At 46.4% G+C, this 17,586-nt stretch overlaps 2 protein-coding genes across 3 annotated transcripts in view; both read left to right on the top strand.

Moving 5' to 3' along the window:
- Positions 1-6,505: 6,505 nt before the first annotated feature.
- On the top strand, positions 6,506-9,082 carry H2AZ1 (H2A.Z variant histone 1). The gene is made up of 5 exons (XM_086746752.1): positions 6,506-6,835; positions 7,329-7,406; positions 7,821-7,934; positions 8,397-8,526; positions 8,690-9,082. Exons 1-5 carry the CDS (start codon positions 6,506-6,508, stop codon positions 8,749-8,751), a joined length of 714 nt encoding a protein of 237 aa, XP_086602878.1. The 3' UTR covers positions 8,752-9,082.
- Positions 9,083-10,537: 1,455 nt separating this feature from the next.
- The window catches only part of DNAJB14 (DnaJ heat shock protein family (Hsp40) member B14), a 28,206-nt gene continuing 21,157 nt past the window's right edge, over positions 10,538-17,586 (top strand). Inside the window, exons 1-3 of one of the 2 annotated variants that reach the window (XM_086747630.1) lie at positions 10,754-10,881; positions 12,797-12,927; positions 16,847-17,021. In XM_086747630.1, the coding sequence (XP_086603756.1) occupies positions 16,864-17,021 (158 nt within the window). In that variant the 5' untranslated portion in view covers positions 10,754-10,881; positions 12,797-12,927; positions 16,847-16,863. Of the gene's footprint in view, positions 10,882-12,796; positions 12,928-16,846; positions 17,022-17,586 lie in introns of both variants that reach the window. The other variant, XM_086747629.1, reaches the window with a different exon arrangement.

Raw genomic sequence — 17,586 nt, forward strand, 5'->3', positions numbered from 1 at the left:
GAAACTAAAATAACTCAGAAATTTCTAAAACAAGACCAGAGCAGGAGAACCTTTCCTGCAGCAAAGAGCAAAGAGATGAAAGAAGGTGATGAGTCTGAGACACACTTACTCTTTTTTTTTTTTAGCTACAATTATTAGACTTTAAAGATAAAGAAGAGGAAAAAAAAAAAAAAAAAAGAAAAAATCAGCCTCTCAGGCAGTCATTCTTCCTGGCAATGAGCCACCCTATAGCTGCAATCTCAAATTTTGGCGGAAGTGAGTGCCTGAGTTATTCTTACCACTGTTTGTAAAGGCATATTGGTAATAGTTATATTTGTATTGACACCTCGCCTAGCTCCGTGAAATCAGTACTTTTCTCAGTATAAAACAGACCCTGGGGCTTGCAGTTCTTTGTTGCAGCTGACTAAAAAGGAGAACGTGTTATTATTAATTACACATTATTCAGTGAGGGCTATGCTATCTGTTTTACAAGCCAGGTGCAGTACAGAGTCTCATTCCAGCTGTGAGCTTAAGCTACTTCTCTACAAAAATTTACACCATGAGGAAGAAGTAAACCAGGTTGTCAATCCAGAAACAAATGATGGCTGCAGTAGCTGCCTCCTACCAACAAAGAAGAATTGGATCCCTTCTACCTGCAACGACTTTGGCAAGGAAAGGACAAGCCTCCCAGTGAATTTTCTCTCTGCTCTTCCACGGGGCAGATGGTATTTCTATTTTCCCTTTCATCTTCACAGAACAAGTTGTGAAGAACCGTTTCCAGCTCCTGCAAAGGAGCAGTTTGATTGAAAACCTGGAACCAGCCACCTTCAGGAAAACAGAATTTTTGTCCCATTTCTTTTTCACATAAATGATTTCTCTAATCACATGGTTTCTCTTTCGCTCCTTGCTGCATTGGCATGGTCAGGGCTAGCCATGCTCAGACTCTCCACTTCAACTGAAAGATGGCTGTTAAGTGCTGGAAGAATGGGTGGTTGTGAGTGTAAAGAGTTAATAGGACAAAGTCACTGTTTGTGAGAGCTGGTGACTAGACCCAAGCCTCACAGAGAAAAGAAAGGATTTTCTTTTCTTTTCAAAGGATTGCACTGGAAAATACATGTGGAACACTGTTCATGCTTTCTCATTTGGTTTTTAACGTTTGCTACTCTTCATTCTGAATTAACTTAAACCTTTTAGTAAGCAGACTGATTGAAGAAACACACAATTATTGAAAGAATTAAATAATATATATATTATTGAAGGAAAGAGTCAAAATAAGACATGCTCATAGCACACCGCCAGTTCAAACCACAGTGACCTCACCACCTCAGATGCAGACTGTTTACAATGCAGGCTTAGTCTAGGAGTGATAGTGGATTAGACAATGAGAAACAGTTAGCCCAAAAAGGTTTTTACAGGTTGCTTTATTAGAAAAAGAAATGGGTATAACAAAATCGCTACCACTGGTACAAGCCTATTTAACTACAATGTCCTCTGGGCATTTGCCCTGTATCACAGGGCAAATCAGATCCACTCTTGAGACTTCCCCAACTTGAGCACAGTTGGAGTAGATACTCGCATATGGCACTATAGCACAACACAAAGTATGGCATAAATATTACTTACTTCAGTTACTACACTGAGCTGAGCTCAAATATGGATAACAAGAAGGACCAAGGCACACAGCAACAAAAAGAGAGTGGGGGAGGATAAGTCTTTCCGTAAGATGATGGGAAGAATGAGGGTAAGGACTTCTGGCTGGCACTGTCTCTGACAGACTCTCATTTCATTTTGCTTACCTAGCTATAGCTTCCTTTCACAGCTGGATAAACAACAACAAGACAAAAATCTGTTCAGACTAGTCATTATGACACTATTAATAGCTGATATAAGAGCGTACAATGAACACCAGACTAGATAGGAGGGGGTTCAAGTTTCTCTGAAATCAGTATGCAAGTGTTATCCACAGACCTATTATGGAGATGTGCGAAGCTGTTTCCAGATACCGGATTAATAAATGTATCTGTTAAACCAAACAGTTTCATCCATTCATCACTACGCACAGCACAACAGTGCAACCAGAGAGGATACGATCTTCCTGAACCCAAACACAGCAGCCAGCAGGGAGACCCAACCGAGCAGAACCCTGTTATTTGATAGAGGTCTTGCAAAAGGGCAGCTGGGAAGCCCTCTGCAAGGGAGGAGGACCCCAGGGGCAAACATAAGCCACATTGTAATTGATCTCACCACAAAAATAGAGCCTACATGAACGTAAGCAGTGATTACAGACTTAAAAAAAAACAAAAACAAACAAACAAAAAAAAAACCAAACTAAATTGCTCACCTAAAGGGGAGTTAGATCAAAGTTAGGCATACTAAAAACTGTGTACTAAAAACTAAGCTGTCTCTGCTTAGCTGTCACCTAAAAAACAAATTCCCCAAAGGCTTTCCCCCATGCGGCTTAGAAGTTACCCAGATATTCAAATTTGTATCCCAGAAACAACATGGTGGGGCTTAGCAGCTAGGTGTGTATCTATCTCCCATATAAACTCATTCAGGATCCAGAAACTGCGAAGTTCCCTGAGGGATGTGACACGAAAAGCTTTCTGGGAGTGCTTCATACATTGGTCTATCAATGAAGATGGTCTCCACTACTTCTGCAGACATAAATTCAAGAAAGAGTCCAAATAATATCATGTTCATAGCCTAGCAGTTAGTGAGAAGCAGTCCCTGTTTTAGAGAATGTGTCCATATTTTGGGGTCGAGTGAAAATGTGTGTTAGTCTCCAAGGAAATCATACTAAGCAGCAGACAGAGTGGAAATGAAAGGGGCACTACACCCCAATTGTCCTAAGATATGTTGAAAAAACATCCTCTAAGAATGTAGTCAGGCAATTGAATGTCCCTCAGCTACAACTCTCTGTCTCCAAAGGGGAGGTGATACTTACCAGTAGCTCACACTGCAAGGCTGGCTGCCTCCCAGCAAGGACCTGCACAAAGCCCGCTACAGCAGGGCACGGCACTCAGTCGGAGCTGGCAGGCACCACCAGCAGCAGAGCCGTCCAGCTTCACAGGGTAGGTGTGAAGCGGCTGCGGTCCAGGACACAGTATCAGCAGCCTGTCTGTTGGATTGTAACGAAAGGAGGTCGGTCACAGGATACCAAGGCAGACAACAGTTTAGAACAAATACAACATTTTCTAACAAGAAGTATCAGAAAAACTTACTACTGATAAAGCAGCGACACAAGGGCTGGGGGAGCGATGCAAAGCCCTTCATTGCTGTGGCCTTCAGAGACAATAACACGATACCCCAGCACACCTTGCCACTGAGAGCGCAGGGCATGAATACCATTACACAAGCCCAAGAATCAGCAATTTCCTTTCTAAACTCACTGCATGACTGCATCTTTCCTCACTAGGTTCCCCAAAACCTTTCCTTTCAGAGGGATTTTTCACCTTCTTAAAAGCACCTATTAATGTTAATTGGACCAATAAAAGCCAATTACTCTGCTCTGCCCCCCTTGAAGCATATTTTCCTTCTCCCTCATGAGGTGGTTACATTACAAAGGCTGCATAAGACACTTGGGGTGGTAGGCTTGGGGTACTGGTTTCATCAGGAAGATGGAGGTGGTAAGTGTTCCCTTTGTCTATGTGGGATTGAGGTTGAGTTATTTGTGCTCACAGCTGCATCTGAAGTTGCCTTGGTGTTGTTCCTGGTGTACCTAAGTTAGTCTCAATTTCTCTCGTTAATTATCGGGGAGCAAGGGGGGAGTTCAGGCTGTGCTTGTTAGAGCCTTGTTAGCTAGCGTAGGGTGATCTGATGCTTGTTTCATGCACTCTACTTGACATGTCCCTAACCTGGGTAAAACCATGGTAAATATAGACTTTTGCGATAACTTAACCTTTGGTGTTAGGCTGCCTTGCCCACGTAATCCTAGCCTTAAGGAGCCCTGAGCGGCTGAAAGCATGCAGATGACATGAGCTGTCGGGGAAGCTCACGTGGGAAGCAGGGAACATCTGTGGTCAGGATTATCTCCATCTGGTAGGAGGCCTTTTTGTTCCGCTTCCTAGCACTTCAGTGGACAGAAATCAGGGAGAAAATTCAATTTTTCTCCTCCTACATATTGAATGCTGTTCCCACAGGGTCTTACGGCCCATAACTTGGCTTCTCTTCCCTATAAGGAAAAGGGCAAATGGATCCTTGCTGTAGGCACTTTGGACAGAAATAATTTTTAAAACACCAAGTTGAACAAAATCTTAACTTCTGCAGGCTTCTGTAGAATTTTGAGGTTTGTTTTTAAACTTTAAAAAACCCAAAACCTCTTATCTCCTTGCTCGCTGAAGGAGAGCATAAACAACTAATGCTTCAAATAGACATAGGCACCAGACAGTTACATAAAAACAAACCGCCAGATTCCTGCATGTAGGAGTGTCTGCTCTCAGTTCAGTCCTGCCTCTCTGTGCGTGCGTCTGGAAGTAGGTCTCCCTTCCCTGGAGCAGGAGCAGCGAGCACAAAACGCCCCAGCTGGAACTTGGGTGTTGAAGGCTTTGAGGATGTGGCCTTGAGCTGTCTGGAGGCTCAAGCAGAGGGTCCTTTGTAACCAGGGGACCAAGTATTTGCAGTCAGCCGTAGGAGCAGAAGGGCCACAAAGTTTTAAATCTTTACTATTTCAGTAAACAGCTGAAAAAACCTTGAAGAGGAGCTCTAGAAATCAGCATGTACCCTCCTATCTTAGAGCTCTGAGTATTTTGCTTGTTGTAGACCTGAAGAAAATGGAAAAGTTATGGCAAGGAGAGTATCCTCATGACAACTTTATGCTCAGCTCTATCTCCCATTAAACGTCTGTAAGACTACTCATCACACTTGGGACCTTTTGATAGGAAGGTAAAGGAAATACAAACATTAATGCCTACTAAAGTAGTGGTTTTGTGATTAGATTGGTAAAGCACGTGACAAATTGAGCTAGTCTTCCCTCTGAAGAGCCATTCAGCCACTGAAAGGCCAAGGTTTCTCCCTGAGCTTGTTGCATACTCAGATGACTCAGGTGTCTCTCAGATAACCAAGATCTATGGTGTTTTGGAATAGCACAATGAATTGTTCCCTTTTTTTTGGAGTTGAAAGAGGTAGATTAACTGAGAACATCTCCAACTGAGCTCTGAGGTTAAATGGCTAGCCTGCCTTTTTTTTTTTTTTTTTCAAGTAGAAATAAGGATGCTGCTGTATTGAAAATCGCACCTTAAAAAAAAAAAAAGGGAGGTGGCTACAGCTTCATTTCAGGGAAATATAGGTAAGGATTTGAAGTGCCCAAGCTGAAGACATCTGCACTGCACTAATTAAACGTTATACTCAGAATCAAATTAATGATGAACAGTTTTTAACCACAGTTTGTGAAATACCCAGTGAGAGAAGTGGGTCTGAGGCAGGGTTGCCCTTGGCAATCATGCATCTCTTGCATAAGACAGAGGTAAAAATAAAAAGCAGTGCACATGTGTGGAGTTGTCAGCCGTGCACTTCCCTGCCCTCAGCATCATGAAGAGTAGATGTGACTTCATCCTCGTTCCAATAGCACTGGGCAGGCCTGTGTCTTCGCTAATGTTAACAGCTCCTCATCCCCAGCGCGGGACCTAATCTCCTTCAGCCTGCTCCTGAGGTGCTCTGTGCGCTAAGTCCATTAACTTTATTGGGGAAGGCTTCAACTGGCAGCGCAGCAGATCTAAAGCAACTTGAGTAAAAGGCGAGGCAGAGCTAGGCTCGCTACAGGAAAGGGACTTGGCAATAAATAACCCCTAATAAACGAGTTGGGGCACTCGGTGACTTCTGCCGCCGCTGATCCCACCGAGCCCCGACAACCCATCCCCGGCCTGCGCGGCTGCGGCCCTCACGGCGTTTCCCTGAGGCGACAGCCAGGTCTCTCCCCCTGGGCGGGCTGGGGGCGGGGGGCAGTTGGGCCGGCAAGACCCGGCCCTCACGCCTCGGTTTTGCGGGCCGGGCGGCCGTTGGCGCGGGGGGGCGTGCGGCTGCCGGAGGGCCGACAGCGCGGTCTCCGAGCAGGGCCGCCCGCAGCCTGAGGCGACGGCCGGGCGGTTGGCCCCTCGGGCGGCAGGGTCAGGTCGCAGCCCGCTGCAGGTACGTTGTTTTTTTTTTTTAATTTTTACTTTATTTCCGTCTGACTTTAGCTCTCAGAGGCCGAGACCCGCTATCGGGGACTCGGGAAGCGACTCCTCCGCCCTCATGACGGGCGGTCCGCTCCTCCGCGGGAGGCGCCCCGCCACACCCGAAGCAGCACCGGCGCCGCGGGAGCGCGTCCCCGGGCCAGAACGTACAGGGACCGCGCCTCCGTCCCCCTGAAATAACGGCAGAGGGCGGAAGGGGGCCTGGGGGACGGGCCAGGCAGCTCGACCGGGGGACATGAGGCAGAGCCGTGGCGTTGGCCAGCGGCACCAGGGCAGACCGCGGCCAACACAGCCGGGACGGGCGGCGACCCTCGTGACTCAGCCCCCCGCCCTCGCTGCTTTCCCGGGCCGTCACAATGCCCCCCCAACAGACGCCTGTCTCTTTAAAAAGAGGCGGGGCCTTCCCCGTCGCCGCATCGCGAGGTCGGCACCGCCCCGGCCCGCCATTGGTTGTCGCTAGGGCAAAGCGGCCCGCCTCTGCCCACAGCCATTGGCTGGAGGCGAGGCTGGGGTTCCCGGATGTAGGCACGCTCGGCGGTTATAAAGCGCCGGGGGAAGGCGGGAGCGGGCGCAGTTTGAATCGCGGCGGGTTGGCGCAGGTCGGTGTTGTCGCCCGGGCTCGGTGTGTACGGGACGCTCTCCTCCTTTGTCAGCCCCTGCGCGGCGCTGCGGTCCGGTTCGCGATGGTAAGGAGCCGCGGGGGTTGGGGGCCTCTCGGGTAGGGGCGGGTGGCCGGGCAGCCGAGGGAGGTTGGCAGGGATCGAGGTGGCACGGCCGTTGGGGCGAGGTGGGAGCGCGCGCGGGGCAGGGGAGCCCGGGCGGCGCGCGCCGGCAGGCGCGTTACCTGCCGGTGGGGGCGGGAGAACGAGAAGCGGGGAGGGGGGGGCTCGCACGCGCAGTGGTGCCGCCGGGGAGAGGGAGTGGCGGCCGCGCATGCGCCCGGAGAGCGGCCTGTGCCGCTAGGTGTAACGCGCAGCGCGCACGCGCCTTGGTGTCGCGCGTGGCGCCCTGCGGGAGGGGAGGGTGGGGGAGGGGGAGCGGGAGCGCATGCGCGGTGGGGCGCTGGCGCCGCGCGGCTCCTTGGCCAGCGTCCCTGGCAGATGGGGTGGCCCTGATGGGAGGAGGGGGGCGAGTGCGTCAGCTCTTACACATCTCTGACACACCTCTTCTCTCTGCTAGGCTGGTGGTAAAGCTGGGAAGGACTCTGGAAAGACCAAGACCAAAGCGGTGTCCCGTTCTCAGCGGGCTGGATTGCAGGTGAGCAGGGAGTGGGGCATGGGCAAATGAAAGTGGAGTTGGCCTTTCATCTCTTGGTTGGTGTAACTTGTGAAACCAGCACAGTCTGTCTTCTTTCTATTGTCCAGAATGGTGTAAGAATCTGTTTGATCCTTGAGTCTGTTAATATTTGGCTTGGCTATTTTTAGACCTTTTGCGTATCTGTGCAGGAGGGAAGAGAACTCCCCTCTTGGTGTTGCTACTGCTTGTGGTTAGAACTGTGAAGCTGCTGATGTGAACTTGGCATACGGTGTCGTTAGCTGGATTCTCAAGTGGTGAAGTGTAGTCTGTACTTCTGCCACTGGGATTCTGTTACACAGCATGTGGTTTAGACTAGTGGTTTTCTTTTTATGTCTCTGTTGTCACAGCCTATTCGTATTTCTGTTATTTTTCCAGTTCCCTGTTGGCCGCATCCACAGGCATCTGAAGTCTAGGACTACCAGCCATGGGCGTGTAGGAGCCACAGCTGCTGTGTATAGCGCAGCAATCCTGGAGTACTTGACAGCTGAGGTAAAGCTCTTGCAAGGGGTGTAAGCAAGTTGGTCAACTCCAAAATGGCATAGTGACCATAGCCTACTGTATTTTGCCAGTTTGGACTGGACTGTGAATTCTTCACTTGCTTTGAGCCAGTTTTAAGTGCATTCATTATCAGGAGCCTGTGAAATATGCATGGACCTTTTTCTCTGCCTTTTGTTCAGATAAATGGCTGGGACTTACAGGAAAGATGGAAGGGTGAAGTATTTTGTTAAGTGTGCCATTGCAGCGTGTTGTATCTGCTGTAAAACACTTATTTTGTTCTTGGGGAAAACTAAATGCAGAGCTCCAAAGGAGGAACCCTTTCAAAAGGGTTCAAAATCATTTACTCTCTTGGTGTCACCTGTACTGTGTTTGGTGTAGAGAGTGAAATAGCTAAGGCTGTGCAGTGGGTCTTGCTTGACTTGTAACTCAGTTTAAAAATGGTCCTGTCCTCAGGTTCTTGAGCTGGCAGGAAATGCATCCAAAGACTTGAAAGTGAAACGTATCACTCCTCGTCACTTGCAGCTTGCAATTAGAGGAGATGAAGAATTGGACTCTCTCATTAAGGCAACAATTGCTGGTGGTGGTATGTAAATTGCTTGCTAACTGTTGGTGATGAGTTGGGTGGCAAGAACTCATAACAGACTAGAGGTTGCTTAATGCTGTCTCTTTTTGGGGAGTGGGGGGTGCAAACTCTAGGAAAATTGTTCAAGATAAATAACATGGTCTTAACTGTTGCTCTTCCTTAGGTGTAATACCACATATCCACAAGTCTCTCATTGGAAAGAAAGGACAACAGAAAACTGTCTAAAGGATACCAGGATTCCTTGTTATCTCAGGACTCTAAGTACTTAATTGTCCAGTGTTGGTGATTCCAGTGGACTGTATCTGTGAAACACAATTTTGCCTTTTTGTAACTTTGAGAAGCTAAAGCTCCCTTGAGCTTTCTAACAAACCAAATTTCTGCATTGAAGTCTTAACCGTATTTAAGTGTTACCATGGCTTCAAAGAAGCTATTGTATTTGTAGTGGGTTTTGATTGAGCTGACTGTTTTTAGATTGGTTTAAGTAAAGGAAATGTTTGGTTTTGTACAGACTTTTCATCCACTAGAGTGGAAATATTCAATAAATGTTATATCAAGACTGATTGTCAGTTGTCTAACTGAAAAAATAGTTGATCTTCACTACACAGCTCTTGAAAAGTCATTCTAAAAACATGCAGCTCTGACAGTTCTACCAGCTGTGCTTGGGCTATCTGGAAACACCCTCCTGGAATGCTGTGCTTGGTAAATATCGTCAAGTGAAATGGTTTTATTTCACATGGGCTTTATCCTCCAAAGGTATGTTCTTGTGAAGTGTGGTGTGACAGTGGCCTTTAGCAGGGCAGGTGTAAGGCTGGTGCTATTTAAGGCCAGTTTTACTTGATGTCAGCCTCTACAGAGGGAAGGGGTCTATCATAAAGGAAAAAGAAGGTAAAGTGAATGGATGTTGAAAATCCACAACTGCAGTTGATTTTTCTTTAGGGTAGGGCCTGACCCCTCGCTGTTTCTTCTTGTGAAAGATCAGGGGGAGGCATCCATGAAAGCGGGGGCTGTGCTGCAGCAGCCTCTGCTGGCTCACAGGCTGTGGACTTTGAGGAAAAGTCTAAAACCTGCTTCCACAGTAGCAGTCAAATGGGCTCTGCCTCTGCTGGCTGCAGGGAGCTAAAGTGGCAAGCATTTGCTTTCTGTTTCTCAGAAACCTTGTAGCGATGAGAGGCTAAACTACACAATTGGGGTTTGAGGATGGAGCGTTACAGTTGTAACTCCTGCTGTACGCTAGCGTCCTCACAGCAGCATCTCCTTCAGCTGTGCTTCCCCAGCTCCCTGTGTGGTCGCTCCTCGAGGAGAAGGCCTGCCTGTTGTTGTGGCAGGGGAAATCCTGTCCTTCGGGGGAGGCAGGAGGTGCTGTCACCACTGCTTCCCGCGGCTGGAGGGAAGCTCTGCTCTAGCTGTGAAATCCTTCTGGTTAAGATGCTTCTGCACTGAACAAGCTGGTCTGTCTTTTGGCCTCTCTCCAGTAACGGCCTCTGCTGCAGCTGGAAGGTGCTGACCCAGATTTTAAATGTCGGTTAGACCGGCATTAACTGCGCTCGTCCTGGGGTGCTGCGGGGCTTTCCTCCCAGCGACGCAGCCCTGGGCAGGGTGTAACGGAGGTTGCTAGGGGTAGTGAGCGGTTACAAGGTGTGGTGCTAACGAGCGCCTCACAGCACGGTTAGTGCCCTGTAAACGGCAGCGCGCGGGCTCCTTTCTCATCCGTGCGGCTCCAGGAGGCCGCGGCAGGCCGGGCCGGTGCGCTGCTCCCCGGGCCGCAGTGCAGCGCCAGCACACGGCCAGCGGCCCGCCCGGTACTTTTCCATCGCAGCTGGCTCCTGCGGGCTGCTGCCAGGCGGCGGCGGGACCCCGCGGGCGAGCGGCGCTCCCGTGCGGGCCGAGCCCGGCGCCTGCTGCGGCGCGGACCGGGACCGGGACCGCTGCTGGAGGGAGCCGCGGGGCGGGCGGGGCGTCCCCGGCCAGGGGCGGCGGCGCATGCGCGGTGGTGCCCCGGAAGCAGGCGGCGGGCCGGACTGGCTGCCGGGGCCGGGCGCCGCGCTGGGGCTGCGGGTACCGGAGCGGCGCGGCGGGATGAGCCCTGCGGAGTGAAGGGAGCCCCCCCACCTGCTCGCCCTCTCACCCGCTCCTCTCCTCGCCCCGCCCCGCCCGACTCCGCTCTGGCTTCAGGCCCCTTCTCTCTGCGCTGCGGCGGCCGGAGGCGGCGGAAGGAGAAGCTCATGGAGGGGAACCGGGACGAGGCCGAGAAGTGCATCGGGATCGCGCGGGAGGCGCTGGAGGCCGGCAACCGCGACCGCGCCCTCCGCTTCCTCGGCAAGGCCCAGAAGCTCTACCCCACCGAGACGGCCCGAGGTGAAGCCCGGCCCCCTCCTCGCGCCCCTTCGGCCTTGGTGCTGCCGCCGCCCCTCCTCCCCTCTCCATCCCGTTTGTCCGCTGCCCTGCGCCGCCGGGAGGAGGGGGGACGGCGGGGCCTGCGGGAGGGCGGGCAGGCGGGGGTCTCCTGCCACCCTTTACACGAGCCCGGCCTGGGGTCCCTGGCGGCGTGCAGGCCCCGGTGGGGAGAGAAGGCCGAAGCGGTGGTGACGGTGCCCAGGAGGAGCGCTTGGGGCAGGGGTTTTTCCGCCGTCGGTGCCCGCCTCTGGCGTGGGGTAGGGGAGGGTTACCTCCCTCCTCGCCAAAGGGGTTCTCGCCGGGCCAGCCCGGCTCCTCGCCTGCGTTCCCCACTTCCTTTAGCCATCGAGGTGAGCGTAGCCACACAGGCCGGGCTGAGACCTGGTTAACACCAGGACACCGCAGGCACAGGCAGGCTGGGTTGGCTTCTCTTCTGTCGCTGTGGATTACTCCTCGCTAACAGCTTGCAATAAGAGTTGCTTCTCCAGACTGAGCGATGTCTTCATCCTCTAAGTTGCGGTTTGGGTTTTCATGGTTTCATCTCACTTTTGGTTGTATGGTAGCTACATAGGAATTGCACATGGGTTTAACTTTCCTAGAGAAAATGGGGTAGGTGGCTCCCCCTGTGAGTTAATTGGCTCTTCAGACACTTCTATGGGAAAACTTGAAAAATGATTAACATCTTTCTAGCAAAAGGTGTTTAGAAATGACTTTTTAAAAGGAATAGTAGTAAGGTTGCAGCATATGCAGAGCTATTACCTGTCTCGGAGTCTTTCTGTCGCACAGTGTCAGAAGTTGTCTCAAAATGCCTTTGAATGCAGCAGTGACTTGTTGCATTCCTCTGGTTCTCGCTTACATTGTCTGTGCCATGGAAAGAATAGGAAAGACTTCCCTGCTCTGTACTGACTTAAAGGCCTCAGCATTTATCATTTTTGGAACATGGCCTTGGGGTGAAATCCTGACTGGAAGTGTCTTGTGCTGTATTTTATTCTGTAGTTAAACCTTTTAAGTCAGGTGAACAGATCCAGTGAACATTTTCTGTCCTCTCTTATCTCCTGACTACTTTTTATATGCAAACCATTAATGAAGATCTCATCAGTGCTACTTGTTTTTATAGTATATAGATTCTGGGGTGTGGGATTTCTTTTTCCTGCAAGACAGGACGGATGTTGCTGGTAAGTCACCTGGAAGAAGGTAACCATTGCTTTGGATCAAGAATATGGCACTGTTTGTGTTCTTGCCATGTTAGATACCTCTCTGAAATAAAAACAAGCAGAAGTTGGCCATATTCCCCTAAATTTCTGTGGCTTAAGATGATGACATGCATGAAAAAAACTTTCAGCTTTTTGGAAACTATGTTGGTCAGTAGTCAGGAAGGCTGAGGGTTTCAGTTCAGCTTCTTCTGCCAAAGAGAGTGAATACCTTTGTCTGCTTCACATAGCCTATTACAGTGTTACACCTCCAAGATAAGAGCTACAGTAGCTCTCAGAGGAAAAAAAAAAAAAAAAAAAAAAAAAACCAACACAAAAACTCCATCTGATTTACATTTTGAGTGTTTGGGGTTTTTTTTTCTTTTAAGTGGGACTGCTACTGCATAACCACCATTGTAAAGTATTCAGTGCAAGAAATAGATGGCTAATTAGGCTATTGTCTGTAGGACACTTGTTTTATTCACTGTGGAAATTAGCAAAGTATGTCACAAATGAGGTACAGATCTGGTAAAAAGAAGATGGTCTTGTGGTTATGGTAGTGGACTGTAATCTGGGGAATTGTGTACTGAAACTAAGTGCTTCACAGAATTTCTCTGTGACGTTAAATAAGTCACTTCACTGGGTGTCCATTAGTGATGGCTAATTGTTTGTGCTTCCTTTTTCAGGTATTCAGTTTGAAACAAGGGCCTGATTTGTGGAACTAGTGAGCAGTTAAAGCTCCATCTGAAGCTAATGAGAATTGCAGATACTCTAATACCGCTGGAAAAAGTCAGGCCCTAGGCCTGATTTGAACTAGGTACTTAGAAATTAGGGGATTCTGTAAACTTGTAATATTTCTATGCTTCAGTTTTCTAGCTGTGGAGGTTGGTAATTCTTTTCAACTCATCCCATTTCCTTCCAAAACAACACCAAGTCATTGAAATTTAAAAAAAAAAAAGTTTGAGGCACTTCAATAGCCCTGTTAAAAGTGCAGTAAGGTGCAAGGACACACAATGTCCTGTTTTCAGGACAGGAAATGGAAGGTGTGCAATAAATTAGAACTTTGCACTGGCTAAGAACAAACAAAATGACTACTTCAATATCTCTTTGTCATCTTTTAGATAAATTAAGTGGAGGGTCCACTTGGAAAAAAAACTTAGTAATTCATTAGATAATAAAAAACGTTTTCTAGCACATACCCAAGAGAAGGAAACAGTTACGGTTTTGTGAGCTCTTAGTTCTAACACAAGTTCTTATTTTACAGTCATTGTATGTTTGGTTCATATGGCGACAGGACAATATGGTGCAGCCCCAGTTGTCACTGTGCTCACTTATTTTCTCTCTGGGGTATGTATTAGAATGTTCGTATCAATTTGTCACTGAAGTCAGGGATGCTTCATAGATTTTATTTTTAGTATCATTTTGGGAACAACTGCTCACCGTTTCACAAATGATGCTCCATCAGTGATAAAAGCAATGAGAACAGTAGCACTGAGCCTTTTACTGATGGGAGCTTCCTCCTCCCAGTGTTATAGCAGATTATAAAAGGACAGAGAGCAGATTTTAACTATTGTCTCTGAAACAATACTGTATGTGGTTTGGTTTTGGCGACATTTGCATTTAAAGTGCATTCAGCACTAGTTCAGTCATCAGTGAAGTTTAGTTTTACTAAACAAAGCTTCTGTCTGAAATACGCTGACTGCAGCAGTGCTATTTTAAGGCTTTACTAGTGTGAAATGTAAGGTCAGTGCTTATTTAATGATACTTAGCTAATGACTTCATAATAGCAGTGTTCATGTTGATGTCATTCTTTGCCAGAAAATTGTTTGCTAGAAAATTCAGCTGTTCAAAATATTGTTTGATTAAGATTTCTGCTAATGTTTCATCTTGCAGCTGAATGGAAACTAATTGCATGTCTGAAAAAGATTTGTAAGAGTGGATTTAAAGATAACAAAGGACAAGATCTCCTTTTCAAACTTAGGTGCCATTCTTTTTGGAGTTGAGGGCAGAAAATGACATTAAGGACAGCTTTATTTTTCAGCGCTGCTTAAGATTTTCTTGCACTATTTCTGATGCTGCCTGTGAAAACAAACTTCTCAGGAATATGTGAGGTTAATTCTTTAGGGTGTTGCATTAGTATGAATTCTGAATTCAACTGTTCTTCCATTAGTGAAAGCAGGCATCATGTTCAATGCATAATGGAATCAAATGCAGTGCAAGGATCTTTCATTCAGCAGCAAGTAACAGTACACATTTGGAGATAAGATTCGTTGTCTTACCCACTAACAAAATAAGTCTTTGGTTCCTTGTATGCCCTATTTCAAAATACCTAGATGTACAGAGTAAGTTTTCTTTAATATACTTTTAGTACTAGAGTTCTAACAGGCCAGTTTTACCACCAGCAGTTCATGGAAGAGTCACAGTCGGTTTTGAATATCTGAACTGTATCTTTTATTTGAAGAAAATGGTGGCCCCAGACCCATTGTACAATTTCATTTTTTTGATGTAGAACAGTAGCATGTTTGTATGTGCTATGTCTTGCTGTCTTAAGAAGTTAACACTTACAGATTTCTTTTTTTTTTTTTTTTTTTGTAAGCATCCTGCATTGTCTTCTCAGCAATGCAGCTTAGTTATGGAGATGGGAAGTCTGAGAAGGTGATTAAGAAGTAGTGATGTTGAAAGTACAGTGCAGCCAAATTTGTGAAAAGACTTCCCAGCCAAACTCGCTGTGACAAGACACTGGGCATTAAAAATGCAAACCGTGTCTATACCTGCGTTTCTACCATTATTGCTGTTACTGATTTTGCACAAGCTTTAGTGCAAAGATGGGGAATTTCTGGAGCAATACCAGTATAAAAGCAGGATTTGCCGAACTGTTGAGTAAGCATTATTTCTAAAGGGTAAGTCAGGGTCATGTGTTCGATAGGGTCCCACATGATACCGTTATCTAATATCGGATGTCACAGGATAGAAAAAGAATAATTTTATTTTCTGTTATCCCTTGTCTGGAGCTCATTTGGACTGAAAATGCTTCATTCTGAGGCTGTTGTCTGTTCAGTTCTCTATTCTTGATTAATTCTTAGCCTGCAGACGCAGTCATCTTGTTGGAGGTGTTCTGAGGTAAATGAAGTAATAACTTTAAATGCCAAAACAGATGGTATTAGAATAAACTATTGCAAATATTTGGATATGTGCTTCAGTTATAATCCATAATGCAACTATAGCTCTCCTGTTTTCAGTAACCTAATTTAATTCATAGTGAAAACATCCCCTCAGTATACAACTTAGCATCTAAATGTTAGTAGTTTCTTTATTTCTGCAGTAATAAGCCTAATCAACTGATGAGTCTTGCTGAGGCAGACATCAGCACAGGAACAGCACTGAAGTCAGCTGACTTTTCTCGTTTAGGCCAAGTGTAGCTATTCATCTGCAATACTTCAGACTGCTGTGGCCAGTGGGCTATAAGTGAATTAATAAGTAAAAGCAAATACTGGAGAGTATTGAGAAGTGCATCTTAGGGAAGTGGTCTTCTCCTTTTAAACAAAGCTCTTCTTTCTTTTCTTGCTTCTGCTTCTCTGAGGATCACAGTTTGCTGCTGCTGTGAGAGAGACCATGCCAGTCAGGGGAGAAATTTTTAAATTAGATTTAGGAGAAAATCCTTCAGGCTTTTTCTCACTAGCTTATAGAATAAAATGGGTTTTTAACAGTAGAGCTACAACATGCTTTCACAGTGAGACATTTTTTTGAGAGAATTTTTATTAAAGCATTTTTTATGCAGATAGTAACTCTCAGTTCTTTATGAAACAAATTTGGCCTGTGTAGTTTGCTGTCTTGCTCTGAAGGGATCTCTTTTCAGGAAAGATAGACTATTTAATAATCTTTGTTCCATATTATGCTTCGTGTGCAGTCCCTTAAGTTAGAATGGCACTGTTTCTGATTCATTGGTAAGTCAGATACCCCCGAAATATACAGACTTACATCCAGAAAGAAAAATGAAACTTAGTGTCTGATAATTTATTAAAACTACTACATTTGAGATCTGTTGGAACATAGAAGGAAAAAGGATTTCAAGATTTAGCAAAAGCATCATAATTTTCAAGATCCAGGTCTCAAGAGAAGGGTGCAGTTGGCTGGTCCTGACTTATCTGTGGCAATTAACAGTAGTTTTAATTTCAGCTGGTGTTGCCTGGGAGGGATATAGAGCGTCAGTTTGTGGCCTCTCATGGCTCAGGTTACAAATAGATATGTACTGTAGCAACTTAAATGTAGGACTTGGTCTGTATGGAGACTAGCTACTGTGCTGTAGCAACTTAGATGGGCTTGGTGTCTGTATGGAATAATTTGCAAGTTCTTTAGAGTTAGATTAGTTCCTCTTTTCTATTTACAGCTGCTTATTCAAGTATTCTGATGTTTTGACCCCAAAGAATGGGTTCAGTGCCTCTAAAAACCATCTAGAAATGAAGGACCTGGACAAATTCTGTCCAATATTAAATTACCTTGGCAGAGGTGGAGGGAAGTCCAGTAACTAATTTTGAAACATGTTTCCATAGTTTTGCCACAAAAAGGAGTTGCTAGACTGGCTTCAGAAACGCTTGTGGTACAAAAGGATGATCAATAAGGAAGGAGGATGTAGCAGCTAGTCTTTTACAATGTGGTGCTCCTGTTTAAGATACTTGAGAGCCCCGACTTAATCGCTAATGCTCATAATGATACTATGATATACTGTTGTTTTATAGTTTTGTTGGAAGCTATTATGAAGAATGGAAGTACTGCTGGGGGAGGCGCTTACTGCCGAAAACCAGCCAGTAGCAATGATCAAAGTAAGCCCAGTAGCACGAAGGAGAGCAATGCATCTGCTGCAGGTGAAAGTGGAAAAGGCTACACCAAAGACCAAATGGAAGGAGTATTCAGGTATGGCCTTGCTTAAATACATCACTGCTTTTCATTCTGTGTTATGTGCTTGTGCTTTCAGCTCTAGCTTCTAAAGAAGTAACAGAAAATTCAAGACTAGCTGAGAGGGGTTACTTGTACTGAACTGTGGCTAAAAGGAAGAGGAGAGTTTTGCTGTGTTTAAACACAGTATGAGATGCCATCACTTGCTGTGAGAAAGATGATAGTCATCTTTATGTAAAGTAACCTTGATGGTTTAAAAAGAAAATACTCAAAATATTTATTAAGTAGATCTCATGGTAAGTGGAAGAAGTAATCAAAATTCTGTAATACAACTTGCAGGACAGTGTTTCTATTTTTAAATATTTTTGTACTCAAGATATCTAAGTTTACATTACATACTCACTCCTGAAGTTTATTTTCAAGCTAATCTTGCTGTACAGGCTGGTCTTAGACCAGTGTTAAAACTATTATGTTCTGGAAGTGCAGGTATCTGAGAAGCACTGAAGCACACAGTCTAAGTTGCATTATAAACTTTGTCTGGACTTTGTGCAGCCTGATAGTATTAAGATGGGGCAATGTCAGG

This window comes from Chlamydotis macqueenii, chromosome 4 (assembly GCF_036417535.1).
Source record: "Chlamydotis macqueenii isolate bChlMac1 chromosome 4, bChlMac1.mat, whole genome shotgun sequence".
NCBI lineage: Eukaryota > Metazoa > Chordata > Aves > Otidiformes > Otididae > Chlamydotis > Chlamydotis macqueenii.